This window comes from Arvicanthis niloticus, chromosome 29 (assembly GCF_011762505.2).
Source record: "Arvicanthis niloticus isolate mArvNil1 chromosome 29, mArvNil1.pat.X, whole genome shotgun sequence".
NCBI classification, from domain to species: Eukaryota; Metazoa; Chordata; class Mammalia; order Rodentia; family Muridae; genus Arvicanthis; species Arvicanthis niloticus.
The window spans coordinates 21090538-21110323 of NC_133437.1; the positions used below are offsets into that span (position 1 = coordinate 21090538).

At 38.8% G+C, this 19786-nt stretch overlaps 1 protein-coding gene across 1 annotated transcript in view; it reads left to right on the plus strand.

Annotated features, from left to right (window-relative positions):
- Positions 1 to 19786, plus strand: part of Ankrd31 (ankyrin repeat domain 31) — a 162627-nt gene extending 142841 nt beyond the window's left edge. The window contains exons 24-25 of the mRNA XM_076927219.1: positions 9576 to 9678; positions 19252 to 19786. Of these exons, the coding sequence (XP_076783334.1) occupies positions 9576 to 9678; positions 19252 to 19397 (249 nt within the window). The 3' untranslated portion in view covers positions 19398 to 19786. The remainder of the gene's footprint in view (positions 1 to 9575; positions 9679 to 19251) is intronic.

The window sequence follows — 19786 nt, forward strand, 5'->3', positions numbered from 1 at the left end:
TGGTTGCTGGGAATTGAACTCAGGACCTCTGGAAGAGCAGTCAGTGCTCTTAACCACTGAGCCATCTCTCCAGCCCTAAACATTTCTTTAAGTGTTTCTCTGCCATTAGAGATTCCTCTGTTGAGAATTTTCTGTTTAGTTCTGTGCCCAATTTTGTAATTGGGGTATTTGGGTTGTTGGTGTCTAATTTCTTAAATTCTTCAGAGATTTTGGGTATTAGCCCTCTATCTCCATCCATGTAATCCATGTAGGGTTATTGAATATCTTTTCCCAATTTGTAAGCTATAATTTTTTCCTGTTGATGGTGTCCTTGGCCATACAGAAGCTTTTCAGGTTTCATAAGGTCCGATTATTAATTGTTGATCTTACTGCCTGAGCAGTTCAGTATGTTGTCGCCCGTACCAATGCATTCAAGGCTATTCCCCACTTTTTCTTCTGTTAGATTTTATATATCTGCTTTTATGTTGAGGTCTTTGATCCACTTGAGTTTTGTCCAGAAATGTAAGTATGGATCTATTTTCATTCTTGTACATGCAGACATCTAGTTAAACTAGCATTGTTTCTTGAAGATGCTTTTTTTTTTTTTTTTCCATTGTATGGTTTTGGCTTCTTTGTTAAAAATCAAGTGTCCGTGGGTGTGTGGGTTTATTTCTGGGTCTCTGATTCAATTACATTGATCAACCTTTCTGTTTTTGTACCAATAGCATGCAATTTTTTATTACTATTGCTCTGAAGGACAGCTTGAAATCAGAGATTGTGGTACCTCTGCAGGTTCTTTTATTGGACAGGATTGTTTTAGCTATCCTGGGTTTGTTGTTTTTCCATATGAAATTGAGAATTGTTCTTTCACAATCTGTTAAGAATTGAGTTGGAATTTTGATGGGGATAGAATTGAATCTGTAGATTGCTTCTGCTTATAAGATGGCCTTTTTCACTATGTTAATCCTACCTACTGATCCATGAGCATGGGAGATCTTTCTATCTTCTGATACTGTTATCAGTTTCTTTCTTCAGAGACTTGAAGTTCTTGTCATACAGGTCTTTCACTTGCTTGGTTAGAGTTACACCAAGGTAATTTAAATTATTTGTGACTATTGTAAAGTGTGTTGTTTCCATAATTTATTTCCTAGCCTATTTATCATTTACATAAAGGAGGGATACTGGTTTTGTTTTGAGTTAATTTTGTATCCAACCACTTTGCTGGAACTGTTTATCAGCTTTAGGAGTTCTCTGGTAGAATTTTGGGGTTCTCTTATTTATACTATCATATCACTTGCAAGTAATGATACTTTGACTTCTTTTCCTATTTGTATCTTCTTGATCTCCTTTAGTTGTCTTGTTACTCTGGCTAGAACTTCAAATACTATATTGAATAGATAGGGAGAGAGTGGGCAGCCTTGTCTAGTCCCTGATTTTAATGGAATCACTTTAAGTTTCTCTCCATTTAGTTTGATGTTGGATATCAGCTTGCTGTATATTACTTTTATTATGTTCAAGTACACTCCTTGTATCCCTGATCTCTCCAAGACTTTTAATATGAAGGGGTGTTAGATTTTGTCAAAGGCTTTTTAAACATCTACTGAGATAATCATATGGGGGGGGTCTTTCAGTTTGTTTATATGGTGGATTACATTGATGGATTTTTGTACATTGAACTATCCCTCATCCCTGGGATGAAGCCTAGTTGATCATTTTGGATGATGTCTTTGATGTGTTCTTGGATTTGGTTTGCGAGTATTTCATTGAGTATTTTTGCATCAATGTTCCTAAGGGAAATTGATCTGAAATTCTCTTTCTTTGTGAGTCTCTTTATGGTTTAGATATCAGGGCAACTATGGCCTCATAGAATGAGTTTGGCAGTGTTCCTTCTGTTTCTATTTTGTGGAATAGTTTGAGGAGTATTGGTCTTAGCTCTTTTTTGAAATCTTCTAGAATTCTTCACTAAAACCATCTGGCCCGGGCTGTTCGTTTGTTTAGAGACGTTTAATTACTGCTTCTATTTCCTTAGGGGTTGTAGGACTATTTAGACTGTTTATCTAATCTTGATTTAACTTTGGTAAGTGGAGTCCATCCAGAAAATTGTCCGTTCCTTTTAGATTTTCCAATGTTGTGGAGTCCAGGCTTTTGAAGTAAGACCGAATGACTCTGGATTTCCTCAGTGTCTGTTAGTACACCTTTCATTTCTGATTTCATTAATTTGAATATTATCTCTCTGCCTTTTAATTAGCTTAGCTAAGGGTTTGTCTATCTTCTTGATTTTCTCAAAGAACCAGCTCTTGGCTTCATTGATTCTTTGTATGTTCTCTTTGTTTCTATTGATTGATTTTAGCCCTGAATTTGATTATTTCCTGCCATCTACTCCTCTTGGGTGGTTTGCTTCTTTTTATTCTTGAACTTTCAGATGTGCTGTTAGGTTGCTAGTATGAGATCCCTCCAGTTTCTTTATGAAGGCACTGAGTGCTATCAACTTTCCTGTAAGCTTAGATTTTTCAAAACCTACTTTATTTCAGGTTCTTAAATGCTTTGACCTCCCTTCTAGCCAACTGATCAGAAGCAGGGGAGAAAAAAAGGTTAATAGGCAAAGGAAGTTGTGGACCTGTTTAGAAGTAGTTCTTCAGGGCAATTCCACTCATCATTGTCAGGATAACAAGTTCAATAGCAAACACCAGATACGAATCAGTAGCAACAGCACTATCTAGCAGAAACAGCAAGGTTCTGCTGATTCCACAGAAGCAGCCAGAATCAGCTAGATTACCATGAGAAATTTCTTTCTACAAAGTGAAATCCAGCAAAGTATTTCACAGTGTAGCAGTGCAAGAGCATCCTCTTGTGGGGTTCTATTTAGATTCTTTCTAAACATCACTTGTCCTCTCGAGTATCTGTTTTCAGCAAAAACATCACATGCCCTCTCACAAGGCAGCTTCCAGAAAAACATCATGTGACATAACTGAGTCATTGAAAAAAAAAAAAACCATAAATTTCCACTTCACTTTCCTTTTGACACTTCTTTCATTGTGTCCTGTAGGTTTGGGTATTGTTTTGCCTTCATTTTCATTGAATTCTTGAAGTCTTTAATTTCTTCTTTTACCCAGTAGTCATTGAGAAGATAATTTTTCATTTTCCTGGAGCTTGTAGGCTTTCTATTGTTTCTGTTGTTGTTGAAGTCTAGCTTTAATCCATGATGATCCAATAAGATACAAGGGGTTACTTCAGTCTTCTTTTATCTGTTGGGATTTGCTTTGTGCCCATGTGGTCAAATTTGGAGAAGGTTCTATTAGATGCTGAGAAGAAGATAGATTCTTTTGTGTTTGGGTGAAATATTCTGTAGATATCTGTTAGGTCCATTTGATTTATAATGTCTCTTAGTTTCATTATTTCTCTGTTTAGTTTCTGTTTCAATGATCTGTCTATTGGTAAGAGTGGGGTGTTGAAGTCTCCCCCTAGTAATCTGTGGGGTTTGATGTGTGATTTTAACTTTAGTAATGTTTCTTTTATGAATGTGAGTTCTCTTGCATTTAGGGCATAGATGTACATTGAGATGTCATCTGGTGGATTTTTCCTTTGAAGAGTATGAAATGTCCTTCCCCAATATTTTGGTTATTTTTGCTTGAACAACTATTTTAGATATTAGATATTATCTTATCTTAAATACTAAATATTAGAATGGCTACTCTAGCTTGTTTCTTGGGTCCATTTGCTGGGAAAACCTTTTCCCTGCCCTTTTCTCTGAGATTGTATGTATCTTTGTTGCTAAGATATCTTTCTTATATGCAACAGAATGATGGATCCTGTTTATGAATCAACTCTGTTAGCCTGTGTATTTTTATTGGGGAATTTAGTCCATCAATGTTAAGAGATATTAATGACCAATGATTACTAGTTCCTGTTATTTTGATGTTTGTGATAGTGGGGGGGGGGATAGGAAGAGGGATTCATTCTCATCTTTTGGTTTTGCTAGTGTGAAATTTGTTTTCTTGGGTGGAGTTTCCTTCTAGTGTGCTCTGTAGGGCTGGCTTAGTGGAAAGATATTATTTAAATTGATCTTGTCATAGAATATCTTGTTTTCTTCATTTATGGTGATTGAAAGTTTTGCTGGATAAAGTAGTCTGGGCTGACATCTGTGGTCTCTTAGGGTCTGCAACACTTCGCCTAGGCCCTTCTGGCTTTTAGCGTCTTGAGAAGTCAAGTGTAATTCTGGTAAGTCTGACTTTATATATTACTTGGCTTTTCTCCCTTGCAGCTTTTAATGTTCTTTGTTCTGTACATTTAGTGTTTTGATTATTATGTGGCCAGAAGATTTTCTTTTCTGGTCCAGTCTATGTGAAGTTTTGCAAGATTTTTATATGTTTATAGGCATCTCTTTCTTTTGGTAAGGAAATTTTTCTTCTATGATTTTGTTGAAAATATTTTCTGGACCTTTGAGCTAGGAATGTTCTTCTATCCCTTTTATTGTTAGGTTTGGTGTTTTCACAGTGCCCCCAATTTTCTAGATCTTTTGTGATAAAAACTTCTTAGATTTAGCATTTTTTTGACCAATGTATCAATTTCTTCTATTGTATCTTCTAAGCCTGAGATTCTTTCTTACATCTCTTGTATTCTGTTGGTGATGCTTGTCTCTGTAGTTCCTGTTCTCTTTCCTAGGTTTTCTATCTCCAAAATTGCCTCAGTTTATGTTTTCTTTATTGTTTTTATTTCAACTTGCAGGCCTTGACCAGTTTTATTCATTTCCTTTACCTGTTTGATTATATTTTCCTGTATCTCTTTATATGTATTTGCTTCCTCTTTAAGAACCTCTACACAGTTGATTGTATTTTCCTGTATTTAGTTAAGATATTTATTCATTTCCTCATTAAAGGCCTCTGTCTTCTTCATAAGATTAGATTTTAGGTTGTTTTCTTGCCCCTTGGGTGTGTTAAGATATCCGGGGCTTAGCTGTTGTAGTATTGCTGTGTTCTGGTGGTGCCATATTGACCTGGCTTTTAGTGATTGTGTTCTTACACTGGCCTTTAGCCATCTAGTTGTTCCTGGTATTGGCAGAGCTGGTAGTCCTTGATGTCAGCAAGCCTCTGGGACTACAGGCAGAGCTGGTTATAGCAGCAGGCCCCTGGAATTGGAGATAGAACTGGTTGTCCTGGATAGCAATAGACCTCTGGTGATTCAAGCAGAGCTGAAAGTCCCTGCTGGCAACAGGCTTCCAGGGATGCAGGCAGAGCTGATGGTCCATGATGGCTGGAGGTGTGGACCAGAAGATGGAGCACAGAAGGGACTAGGCAGACCTCACGGTTTCTGTGCTTGCTGGGTGACCCAGTGGGCAGGGAATTGGAGTGTTGGGATCTCACCTGGTTGCTTTAGCAGACCTCCAGGCAATGTAGTGCAGAGGGGGCAGCTTATAATATGTTTGATCAAGTCCACCCTCCATTTCCTCCCATCCAATCTCTCCCCTCATGCTTGTTCTGTTTGTTCAAATCTATTGCTAACACTTTGTACTATATTTTTCTGTCAAATTTATTGGAGTTTTAATGTGCAGTGTTTCTATTTTTCTTTGTTTCTTTTCAAAATATCAGTGTCCTTGCTACATTGCTCATCTGTGTTTCTAACATTTTTCTTTATGTTGCTGAATTTTCTATTTAGGTGCTAGATTAATTCATGTTTTGTTTTTCTGCAAATCATTGACCATTCTTACCAGAAAATTTTTGGAATTTTGTGGCATTTTACTATTTGAATAATGTTGAAGTCCTGTGGTTGACCAGTTAATATTGGGGGATGAGCATTTTCTCTTCCATTTTACATTTCTTGCATTTTTGTGCTGCAGAATTACTCATCTATTGCTTTGAATATATCCTCTAGATTTGGAGGCTGGGTAAGGGATAGTGTTGAGCAACCTAAAGACTTGATTGGTCCCTACTAAGAGGTGGTGCACACCTTTAATCCCAGCACTCAAGAGGCACATGCAGGTAAATCTCTGTGACTTCAAGGCCAGACTGGCCTACTTAGGGAGTTCTGGAACAGCCCAGGCAATTTAAAGAGAGGGCCGGTCAGTTGGTAGGTAGGTAGGTAGATAGACAGACAGACAGACAGACTTATTTGGTAAATGGCAGCACTAGTATAAGAATTCCCAAACATCCTTCAAGCCAGCAGCCACATCTCCTTGAGCTTTACGTCTCTCTTCACCTTTCTTCCCTTTGTTTACTTCCTTATTTAAAATAAACTTTGACACAAACAAAGTTATGGCCATCTAATTTTTGTTAACTGAGTCAAAACATGCAGTGGGAAAAATGTCTGTTCAATGTATGATATTAACAAAACTGGATTAGATACATATCTAATGAAATTAGGCACATATCTTTCACCTGGTACAGAAGTCAATTTGAAATGAATTTTTAAAAATCTTAATTTAACACCTGAAATGCAGAAACTATTAGAGGAAAACATAGAGCATGCTCTTCAAGACATTGGGGTAGGCAAGAAACACTGAAGCAAAACCTTCAAACTGTCGGTTAACAAATGGACTCGTGAAATAAACACAGTTTTCAAAAGAAGAAACACAAATGACCAGTACTGTCTTTTAAAAAGTATTTGACATCCCTAATCATCAGGAAATCTCAAATCAACTACTTTGAGATGCTGCCTTACTCCATCAGAATACTGTTATCAAGAAATCTGACAGTCAATCTTGGAGAGGAGGTAAGAAAGAGGAATCTTATTCTCTGCTGGTGAGAGTTCAAGTTAATACAGCCATTGTGGAAATCAATTTGGAGGTTCCTCAAAAAATTAAAAGAATGCCATACATCCCAGCTATCTTCTGGGCCTCTGCTCTGAGCACTCTCCACTGGTAGAGATACTTGTATATTCATGTTTACTGCTCCATGACTTATGATAGCAAGCAAGTGGAATTATCTCACAAGACAATCAACAAATGACTCAATAATGGAAATGTGGTACTTATACAAAAGGGAGTTTTATTCACCTGGAAAGACAAATGAATTAGGAAATTGGCAGCAAAGTTGATAGACTTGGAATATACATATTATTTGAGCTCAACCAGACTCAGAAAGGAAAAAAAATGCTATCCCAAGAGACTAAAATAGCGTAATCTTCAGTGATGCTATAGGATGCAAGCAAAAGGGTACATGAGTTGTAAAAGATGTTATAAAGCTGATTTTTCTAATTTCAACTACATCAAAGGGTTTTACTTCCTTTATTGTTGTGGATAAGCCCATGGAAATCTAACTGATAGTGAAAGCTTGAAACCCTGAGCAAAGTTCCTTTATTCAGAACGGCCATTCTGAATGTACGGAAGTTTACTGAGGTACATAGAGTTTGGAACTAGACAAATGTTTGTTTGAGTGGTTCCCATAATCTAGCTATGTGGTTTTTTTATTTGTAAGTTTGTTGCAATAAAATGATTTTTAAAATTCAGGGCTTTAAAAAGAAAAGATTTACAGCTTTAAAAAAATCTTGTTTGAAGACTGGAGAGATGGGTCAGCAGTTAAGAGCACACTGGCTGTTCTTAGCATTTACAGGCTAGCTCACAACAGTCTGTGATTACAGGTCCAGGGGATCCAATGTTCCTCCTCTAACTTTTGAAGGTATGAGCTCAAAAGTGGTGCCTTACGTAAGTACACACACACAAACACACACTCACACAAAACACACACACTGTCACATACTGACACACTCACATACACACAAACACACACAAACACACAGGCAAAAGACTCATACACATGAAATAAATTTATAAAGCTCTGTTTTGTGGCACTTACATTGTAATGAAGCATACTTTGTCTTGGTCTTAAAAGGATCTGGTGGGCTTAGATGGACAAGTATTTTATAAATAGAGATTACACAAGTTGTTATTAAAGAGAAATCAACCAGCAAGTCTCAGACCACTTGTGTCAATGCTTGTTATGTTCTGTCTTTATTAACTCCTCTATCCGGTCAGGAATGTTTGAAGAACCACAAGATCTAGTTTATTTAATATGTATAAAATGTATGATGTACTGTTTTTAAAAATAGATTTTTTAACTCAGTGTGTTTTCTAATTGCTTTTCATTGCGTGGGAGTGTGTGTTTGTGTGTTTAAACAATCTCTCACTCTGTAACCTAGGCTGGACTGAAAACCATTATGTAGGCCAGACCGTCTTTGAACTTGATGGTGATCCTTCTCCTCTGCCTCTGAAGGCCTGGATAATAGGATAAATAGGTGTGTTACATCCAGTCCAGTATATTAAAGCTGTGTGTGCAAATCACTTCCAATGATTTACTTACACCACCTTACAGTAGTTACCACCTTAAAATTACCCAGCACTTCCTGGTAGAAATATGGTGGTGAAATCTGAGGTACAAGCACAACCATACTTAGCCTGCACTCTTTAAAGACAACATATACAAACCCATCATTTCTAATGTTGGTTCTTTGGAAACTGACAGATAATATTTAGGGGCCTTTCCATTCTGTGACAAGGAAGAAGGGATTGGCACACTGGAGAAGCCTACTTATACCCCATTTTTTCCTTCAGACTTTGGTCTATGATTTGAGCCCAAAGGGTGCCTTCATCTTACAGATTTCCTATTACTTGGTCACTCTGTTCAGTTTAGCAAGAATTTATTAAATACTCAGAATATACTAGACAACTGTGTCAACTGTTTTTTGGATGTTATCTCTTTCAATCCTAGCTTAATAAGCTGGGGGTAATTCTTTAAGATAAAAACACACAAACTGCAACATGGAATTTAAGAGCCTTACTTAGGAGCTGGACTTCCAAGTCTTTCATTCCATAATGACAGGCAGTCGGTGACATCTAAGGATATAAAAAATGTGTGTGGCACAGATCATGTTCCCAGAAAGCTCATGATTTAATGGAAGCAAGACACATTACATCATTTTAGTGAGACAAATGCTGTGAGAAACAGGAGCCGATTGTGGGTATCATCCTTACATTTAGAGGTTACAAAAAGATGCTCTAAAGAAACTTGACACATTGTCCACATGGACCTATCCCCTGGGAATGTTTTATTAGAATGTCTGTAGCTGAGAGAAGATAGCTTTTATTTTTAAGCTGTGAGATTTTGAGCTGATAATAGTATCTAAATTCATAAGCACACTTTTAAATTTTTATATACAGATCTAAATATTAGGTGATCGATGTGACTTGTTAGATATGTCATTTCTTGAAAAGTGCTACTGCTTGTATGCCTTACTTTTGTTGTAATGTTCATTTTTAAGTTACAAAGCAGCAGGTACTAGATTAACAGTTGTTGGGTGTGTGGCAGTAATGGGAAACAAAGACGTAGAGGTTTTTCTGTACAGGTGCCGATAGTAAATTAGTTTGGATGTCACTGATACATGATTTCTGTCACAAGAACTTAATCCTCCTCTAGCCCCAAAGCAGTCAGACATGTTAAGTAGATGAATATAACTGTATTCCAACAAAATACTTTTATAAAAATAAAGGTGGCAGGTTAGACATGGCTGTGGTCTGCAGTTTTATTAAGCAAATTGTTTATAAAAATCAATTTTTTAGAAAATAAGTATATTTGCCTCTTACAAAATGTATGCTTTTTAAATGACAGGTAACATACCTTGGGAAGGAACTTCTGAAGTATGTTTCTGAAGAAGCGCCTATTTCTGCAGAACCATGTAACACACCTCAGCAACAGCAGCCTTGCCTCTCAGGTGAGTGTGGCCCCAGACCTACTGCTTACTTGTTGGGCAGGTGGACCCAAGCCTAACGAGAAAGAACTAGCTTCTTTTTCCCCCAATTAGGTAAAATTCATAATTGGTCATTATAATTAACCATGTTAACATAAGAGTCCGGTGGCATTTAGTATATTCTCAGTGTTGTGCAACACTACTGTGTAGCTTCAGAATGCTGTTTTGACTTCCAAAGAATTCTGTAGTCATCAGCTATTGCTCCCCATCCTATAGTTTCCACAGTCCCCAGGAGTTTCTTTCTCTCTGGATGGATGTGTTCTTCTAAATATGTCATAGAAGTGAGATAATGCACTGTAGCCTCAGGGCCTCCTGTTACCAGCACAGTGGTTTTGAGGATTATCCATATCGTAGCATGTGCTTGTACCTTGTTCCTTTTCCTGGCTGAATAATAATCTGTTCTAAGAGAGTGCCACAACTTATTTATTCAGCATTTGGGCACATGAGCTGTTCCCACTTCAGGGATACTGTGAACAGTGCTGTTGATGAGCATGCACACACATTTCAGTGTCTGAGTCCATGTCCTAGGTTCTTGTGGCTGCACAGCTAGGAATGGAATTGGTTTGCTGTAAAGTGACTCTGGGTTTTATTCTTGTGAAGAATGCCTGGACTGTTCCACAGCATCAGGACCACTTTACATCCCCACAGTGATGATAGATTCCAAGTTCTCCATGTTCTCAGTAATAGTTATGTTGTCTTACTGTCCTAGACACAGTTGTTTCTAGGGAATTTTAAATGATATCATCTTTTATCGCTAATTCCTTTATCTGAATTTATTCTAAAATCACTGAATGGTTTATAAGTATCACACAAAGACTTGGTATGTTCATATATTTTCTGAAAATTTGCACCAAAATGAATCTTTGCTTATTAAGCTAATACTCCTTATGAAATGGAAATAATATTATCCTGAAAAACCTAAAGATTTGGCCTCATAAATGTCACATCTTGACTTGATTGTCAAGTCAACACAATCCTGAAAATCAAATATAACCAACATTTCTTTCCCTCCACTGTTACAGTACTCCTCCTTATATCCCAGTGTATCTCCCATGCCAGTTAGTGACGATCTAGGCAGAGGGTGCTACCCAGAAAATGATGATACTGTGATGAGTAAGGTCAGGAACCAAACAGGACTCCTGTTGTCCTACCAGGACTAGAGCTCCATAATTCCAACTACTTCTCTTTCCTGACTTATGCTTAATCCACCTGAACTGCTTAGGATCCTGTCTCAAAAAAATACTGGGCTGGATACTCTTGTGTAAATTTGACACAAGCAAAAGTCATCTGAGAAGAGGGATCCTCAATTGAGAAAAAAAAATGCCTCCATAAAATCATGCTGTTAACAAGCCTGTAGGGCACATTCTTAATTAGCAATTGATGGGGGATGACCCAGCCCATTTTATGTGGTGATATCCTTGGGCTGGTGGTCCTGGGTTTTATAAGAAAACAAGCTGAACAAGCCATGAGAAGCAAGCCAATAAGCATCACCTCTCCATGGCCTCTGCCTTAGCTCCTGCCTCCAGGTTCCTGTTGTGCTTGAGTTCCTGTCCTGACTTCCTTGAATGATGAACTGTGCTGTGGACGTGTAAGCCAAACAAACCCTTTCCTCCCCAACTTGCATTTTGGTCATGGTGTTTTATCACAGCAATAGAAACCCAACTAAGACAAGTACCTTCATCATAGTAGATACCTTCTTCCAGTTTTGTAATGACAGCTTTCATCATTTGGGAGAATCTTGGTGTGGGAGATCAGATCAGTGAACATGGGGAAGTTAAAGGCTTAAGAAACTAGGAGTTCTTACAGTAATTCATGGTGTTTGGTTCTAAATTGTTCTAATTTGCTTCTCTGCTGCAGTGATTAAAATAATGAGCAAAAGCAGTACAGGAGAGGAAAGGATTTGGTTTGGTTTAGTTTAGTTTAGTTTAGTTCAGCTTAGTCCTCTACCAGGCAACCCAAGACAAAAACCTAGAGGCAAGAACTGAAAAAGAGACCAAAGAGGAAGTTTACTGGCTTGTTTCCCATAACTGGCTCAGCCTGCTTTTTTTTTTTTTTTTTTTTTTTGCTTTTTGAGACAAGGTTTCTCTGGATAGCCCTGGTTGTCCTGGAACTTACTCTGTAGACCAGGCTGACCTCGAACTCGGAAATCCGTCTGCCTCTGCCTCCCAAGTGCTGGGATTAAAGGCGTGCACCACCACTGCCTGGCCTCAGCTTGCTTTCTTATACAGTCTCAGACCACCATGCCCCACAAGGGGCATGGTTCACAGTGGGCAAGACCCTCCCACATCAGTGAACAATGAAGAAAGTGCCCTAAGACATGCCTCCAGGCCAGTGTAACGGAAGTAATTTCTCAGCTGAGGTTCTTTCTTTTGAGGTGACTCTAGTTTTTGTCAAGTAGACAGAAAATAACCAGCACACTCACCCTGATGACAGTAGATCCATTTAATCAAACCATGGAGTCAGGCCTAGTAATGTCAACATTTTTAATGACTCATATCACATTCTGACTGTATATCTTGGATGAGTAGTAGTATTTCATTTCTTATGCAAAAGATAATTTCAGAACTCCTTAAGGGTGAAAGTGCTATGTCCATACCCATGTCTCTCTTGTGCATGTGCTTTCTCGTCTTCCCTCCCCCTCTCTCCACCCGTCTACCCTACCCCACATATAAACATACATCATGCCCATCACCATTTCCAGGAAAGTCTAGCAATCCATTCACCTCCTAGTTTCTAACTGGAAGTCAAAGAAGAGCTGTATATTCTTCCTTCTGTCATGAAAGCTTTTCCCCTCCAAAAATCCTGATTTTTCTTTCCTTCAGATACCTTCAATGATTGTATGCTAATTTAAAAGTTATAGAGGTACCAGGTGCCATCCAACTTTTTGCTACCTGGTGTAAGCCTATAAACCCACAGGGACCCTTGCTGGCATGCTCTATAGGCTGCTGTGGCAGTTTCCTTTGAGCTTTGGTGATTAGGATTAGTATGTCCCTGTTTTAGGGTAGCTAATGGTATAAATTAGAAAAATATAAAATACCTTAACCCAACTACAAGAGAAGCATTCATGAGAGAATCTTTCTCCTCCCTTTCAAATCACAATAAGTTAGGAAATAAAGACAGGACGTTGTAGAGAAGACCAGACCAACCCTTGTGGGGGCTTCATGAGCCTACCTCAGATCATAAGCAAAATCTGTCCTCCTATGTTTCCAGTGACAAGGCTTTGAAGAGTGTTTTTCAGATAGAGGCAGAAAAGTGGGAATTTTGGTCCTGTGGAGGCTCAATGACCCAGTGTAGGGAAATGCTAGGGCGCTGAGGTAGGAGTGGGTGGGCAGGTGGGGGAGGACCCTCATTGAGGCAGAGGGTTTGTAAAGGGGAAAATGGGAAGGGGGATAATGTTTGAAATGTAAATAAATAAATTAACCAATAAAAATATGGAAAAAAGAAAGCAATTTATACTTGTTACTGATAGAAAGGCCATGTATTTAGGTATGAGCAAAGCAATATTTAATCTAGAAAAACTAACATTCCTTGCCTTTAATTTTAGAAGTGTGTTGTGACTCAGTATAAAAGCCAAGTCAACTGGTGTTTAAGAAAATAAAATCTGGGGAGTGGGGAGGGGAGGGTAGGTGGGGGCACACCCTTGTGGAGGCAGGAGGGGGGATGGGATAGGAGATTCCTGGGTGGTGGGGGGAATGGAGTAAGGGGATAAAATCTGAAATGTATTTTAAAGAAATTTTATATATATAAAGAAAAAGAAAAGAAAATCTGGAAGAGGGAAAGCCGAGACTGATTTTGTACCTTTTAGAAGTGTACATAGAGTTTAACACTTCAGATAGAACGTTAGGCCCTGTACCTATCATTCCCTACAAATAACTGCTTTTATACTTGTAAGAGGTTGAAGAGGTCTTTGAGTTCAGAAATTTTATAGGTCTTATTTCCTACAATCTCCAGTGTTTACCATACCATAGTTTCCAATAAATATCTACTAAATAATATCCACTGGATGTATGAGTAAATTAATATAAGCATGAATATGATCCCAAGGACTCTGTTTTAAAATTGTATTTAGTTCAATGGCCTTAATTCATAGGAATGTCAAAAGCTCAAAGACTATAATAGAATTTGAGGTAAGGAATTCAACAAATGATAAATGCAACATTAGTTAATTAATATTACCTCTTTTAAAACATTTATTCATCATGTGTGTGCACATACATGCATGCCACAGTGTGCATATGGCGGTCAGTGGGCAACTTGCAGCACAGTTCAGTCCATCTTCCCTGTGACTGAGAGGATCAGATTCAGGTGCTCAGACTCAGCACCTTTACCTACTGGCCCATCTTGCCTGCCCAGTTAGTATCATCTCTTTCATCTAGGATTGCTGCTTCTAATTGTGCAGTAGATAAAGGTAGTAGCCCTTTCCTGTTTCTCAGCCAGAAATTAGAGAGTGCTCACATTCACTGTCACAGTCTCTCTCCCTCTTCGTGAGAAGAAAGCATGAAGTCTATTCAGCTTTGTTCATCATTTTTCCTAAACTTACAAAATCAGATGACATCTATAACACTTTAAACAACAAACAGCAGCTTCCTTAATGTCACATGCATGCATGTATACATGTCACATGCATGTATACATGTCATATGCATGCATGTATACATGTATCATATTTGACTCATAGTATCAGGAGAATCTTAATCACCAAAATAATATGACTTAGAGTTTTTAATCTGGCCATTTTAAGACTTCTTCAAGCCAGATATAATGGTGCATACCTATAATTCCAGCACTTAGGAAACTTGAGTTTGAGGATTGCAAACTCAAAACCAGGCTGGACTACATAATGAGATCTTGTCTCAAAACAGTGGAGATGGTTTTTTATACATATTTATGTCTCCTGCCAGTATAGTACCAAGGTATTCAAACTACGTCAGCATTAAGCTAATCATATTAAAAAAGAATATTGTCCGAGACATTTTAGAACATCACTGTAACACTTGCCAATATGTTATATGGAAAACTTTCCTTGAAGCTATGTGTGGCATTTGACTAAATTCTAGCCAATGAAATGTATGCCGTAGTTCTGGGTGAGACTTTAGGCACAGGACCTAAGTGTTCCTCCCGCTTTCCAGCCTGATGACTAGCGTTCAAGTGTGATGGCTAGATATATTACAATGTGGGGTCATGAGCTTACCTAAAGATACAGCAAGGGTTTGGTCAGCTGACAGAAGAAAGGGCCAAAAAGTAACCGATGATTTCTGCCAAAAGTCCTTTTTAGGCAGTAAAATGTGTCAGTTGCTTTTAATGTCACTGAATTAATATACCTGAAAGAAACAACTCAGGAAAGGAAAGTTTTCTTTTGATTCGGTCTCAAAGTCTATGGTTATTTGATTCCCTTGTTTTAGCAAAAACACCACGTTGCAAGAAATGTTAATTTTTGGTGAGCAGAAAACAACAAGGAGGAGAGGAGGTGACCAGGGATAACACATACCCAAGGACCTGCCCTCAGGGATAACACATGCCCAAGGACCTGCCCTCAGGGATAACACATGCCCAAGGACCTACCCTCAGGGATAACACATGCCCAAGGACCTGCCCTCAGGGATAACACATGCCCAAGGACCTGCCCTCAGGGATAACACATGCCCAAGGACTTCTCACCATAGTCACCCACTGATGTATCTACAGCATTGCAGGCTGTCACTACCAGCTTTCAACCAACTAGTCAAACTATGAGCCTGTGGCGAGCATTTCATATTAGTTCATACACTGTATACAGAGAAAATAAAAGTTTAGACACAGTAAATTATGTTGGATAATTTCACAAATTACAAGGAATTTTACACTGAAAATTGAAGCTGTAGGCCTTTCTAAGAACTGAATTTTAAAAATAAATAAACAAACAAACAAGCCTAGGATGTTACAAGTTGGACCAGTTGTGAAGAACTTGAGTCTGTAAATGAGTCTTGGCCTGACTCCTCTGCAGGACTTGTGGATTTGACTTTGTGGTTTTACATAATATTGTAGGAACCAATAATGAAAACCTAAATCTGCTCCTAGCATTTATTTCTGTGCACTGCTAAGTAATTATGTATGTGCTATTATCAAAGCATTCACCAGTACATAGTAATAGCAATGAAGCATCTCAGAACCTATTATAAACCGGTTGTGAGTAGTTCATGTCCATAATCCCAGCTACTTGGCAGACTAAGGCAGGAATCTCAATTGAACCCTAAGTTCAAGATCAGCCTGAACAATATAATGAGATCTTACTTCAAAATAAACAGGTAAAAATCCTTTTTATTTTAGTTTCCGTAGAATAGGAACTATAGACAGAGATTCTCAGAAACTGTCCTGTAGTGAAGCTTCTGTGAGTCTCTGGTTAGCAAGACATACAACAAACTTCCCCTACTGGAGCACCAGAGTTAACTGAGCATTGGACTCTCATGCCCAGTGAGCTGAGGAATAGAATACAGTTTGAAAGAAGAATTTTGATCCATATACAGATTAAATTCCTGACCTAATCAACACCATACTCTGGGCTGCTAACTGATACATCATTGCCAACACACTCTTTAATAGGTAACTCTTAGGTCTAGATATTGTAAAGGGCAGTAAGTCTGTATGCAAGACGTGCATGCTAGGTAGTAATCAGGAAGGTATCGATGAGAACAGTGGCTTTATCTTGTATAGCCAGAGTGGGAGTGCTTGTGAAAATGTGTGCCGTGCAGTGTCAGTAAATGTGGACGGGAAACTAGGCATCATCATAGGCGTTCACATGCTGGCAGTGTAGAGGAGGGCTTTCAGTGGACCCTGGCACACGTGTCTGAGATGTGCAGTATGCACACACCCTCAGCCTCGGCACTTTGCTTACAAGGAACAGTCCTACAGAAGTATTTGGACATGTAACATGTAATTCAGAAACTGTCACAGAGAGATTAAGCACTCAGAACATAACCAAAGTAAGTGCAGTGTCTTACGGAGGTAAAGAAAGACGGGTAGTGCGAGCCTTGTTGTTGTGGGGTTTGCCTGAGCAATCTCTCCTACCCCTAACATTTGTGGAACACCTTGCTTTTTAAAACAGGGTGTGGTGATACGTGTCCACAGTCCCAAATACTTAGGATGTTGAAACAGAAGGATTACCAAAGGCCATCAGTTCAGTTCAAGAGCTTTGAAAAACTCGAACACAGCTATTAACTGTGGGGAAACAGTCTGGGTGAGGGAAGAATGAAGCTCAGATCACCAGTGCTGGGCCAAGACCTTGAGAGTCTCATGTCAGCTTATATAATTTTTGCCAAATTTAAGTATAGCAAAATTTTAGAAAGAAGTTTTGTTAACAATTAACTCAGCCCCGTGAGTGCTACAAAGCTTAAGAGATATTCCTGTTGAAGCTCTTTTGTCTGTGCGAAGTGCATACGGCTTCACCTGGGAGATGGGTCTTACTAACCTAGAAACAGTGCTCAGGATAATGGGGGAGACAGAATGGCCGGTAAGCATGATCCCTGTGGGAGTCAGGATACAAGTCACTTGGGCTGTTGTAAAGTACAAGTGACATCTCTCACAAGTTGAATTTTATGGCCCAGTCGTAGTGCTCAAGGTTTAGGGAGAACGGGTCTGGGATAAGTAAAACATAAATTCTGAGAACAGAGGCAGAGCCTGGCTCATCAGACAATAAAAAATCACCAGTTTGAAACTACAACCGTTCCCAGCATTCCAGGAGGACAGGTTAAACATCTCATTCCTTTGACGGATGCTTGCCAGTGTAACTTTCCTGGCTTCTCCAGTGCTTTTCTGTGTGTACAAGTACTTTTGCCCTCTGCAGTTAATACGGGGATATGTTTATATGTGGAAATATATATTATAAATATATTTAAATAAAATATATTTTATTTAAATATATTTTTATTTAAGCTATATATTTCAAAATGTAAAAAGTATTCAATTACAGTCACAGGCTTGCGTGTGCTTAGGAATGTGCATATGTACGTGTGCATACACGTGTGGTGGAGTTGACAACCTGGACTGTTCTCCATGTGCAATCTACCTTGTTTTTGATTTTGCTTTGTTTTTTGAAGTAAGGTCTCATTGGCCCAGAACTTGTCAAGAAAGCTAGGTTGGGTGGCCAGTGAGCCCTAGGGACCCACCTAGCGTTAGTGCCTCCTCTGTGCTGGGAGTGCAAAGATATACCACTACCCTCTATCCTGCTGTTTTCTCCTTCCTTCCTTCCCTCTTTCCTTCCTTCCTTCCTCCCTCCCTCCCTCCCTCCCTCCCTCCCTCTCTCTCTCTCTCTCTCTCTCTCTCTCTCTTTCTTTCTTTCTTTCTTCTCTGTTTTTTTCTCCCTGAGTTCTGAGAAATTAAACTTAGTTCTTTATGGTTGCAATCAAGTGAGTGCTTTACTGACTATGTGATTACCCCATTCTGTATATTACAGTTGAAAGTCCACTCAGACTAACTTAAAACACTGAAAATGGCATTTTATTGATATCTGCATGTCAATAAAGGCCGGGGAAGGATCTAAGGCTTTTTCTAAGATTCAAACAGCATAACTAAACATAAAGTTTCTCCTCTTCCAGCTTCTACATTCTAATCCCATGAACCTGGTATAGTGATGCATGTCTGTAATCCTACCACTGAAGAGGTTTAGGACAGGGGATTCAGAAGTGGAGGGCCATCCTCTGTTTTATAATGAATTTGGTGCTAGGCTGAGATGCATGAAACTCCGTCTTTAAAGAAAGGGAAAAGGCCACTGCATTTCCCACTTCCACATTTTAGTTCCTTCCTAATAGCCCTCACTACCCACGGCTGTTTGCTTATTGATTCAGGGCTTAGGAAGGAAGATTTACTGTGACTTTCCCCAAAGATTCAACTGAAATCTCATTGCCTCTCACCTCCCTCTGAATGGATGTGTTCCTATCAGTGGGTCAGTGCCTACTAACTGACACAGATGTAAATGAATCAAGAAGTTGAGAATAAGTAGCCCAAAGAACATAAGCCAAGTAAGGTGAAACGAATAGTCATAGAGAGGCAAGTTATTGTGGGAAATATAAATAGGTCTGGTCATTGAAACTACCCCTGCCCTTAAAATACCTTATTTCATGAAACATTTATATCCATAGGATATGGATAACATTAATGGCCTATATGGTATGCCTTAACTCAACCACCTTTAGAAGCTTTCTTCATGCTTTTCTTCTATAATTGTAAACTACAAACAGTTCTCTCCTTTGTACATCCCTTCTCCCCCATCCCACCCAGTTCTCTCTCTTTCTCGTTCTCTCTCTCTCTCTCTCTCTTTCTCTCTCTCTCTCTCTCTCTCTCTCTCTCTCTCTCTCTCTCTCTCTCTCTCTCTCTCTCTCTCTCTCAGAACTCAGCCAGTTCTTGGTCTATAGGTTTGTCTCAGGCACAGAGTGTTGAATGTCCTGGTCAGAAAACCTATCAAGTGTGCTCTGATATGGACTGAGTGGATCCTAGGATATGAAATGACTGTTTAAATCTTACATTATAAAAGGCTTGTTTTAATTTTGATGCATATTTTAGCAGGCACTTCCAGAGAGTCAATACAAACCATCCCTCATTATCTACAGATAAAAGAAATACTTCTAATCAGCGATCAAGAGCTTCTGCCATGCCATGTAATGGAGCAGCATTGGAAGTTCTATGTGGAGTGTAAGAAGCTAACGTTCTGAAGCCTTGCTTTCTTGGTAGCTTGTTTAGCATTTGTTGTTAGAATCATCAGCCCTTCATCTCCATCTTGTATGGCGGGCATATTTGAACCTGCACTGTGAGTTATTTACTGTGATAAGAAAACTGCTATGGTCAGTTTCGTGCTTTTTGCCTCTGAAATCAAGGCACTTCTGAATAAAACTGTATTGAGTCTCCCACTTTACTTTTATTGTCATCAACTTAAAACTAATCTTACATTCAGTACTTCTACCTGTGTGTGAGTGACAGTTCCTGTTAGGGAAGTGAAGACACACACACACACAATTAACAGGTAAGTATCCCTGGAGAGTCCCTGGAATGTTTTCCCCCACTTACTCTGATATGTAGCTTAAAATAAAAACTGTAAAATTAC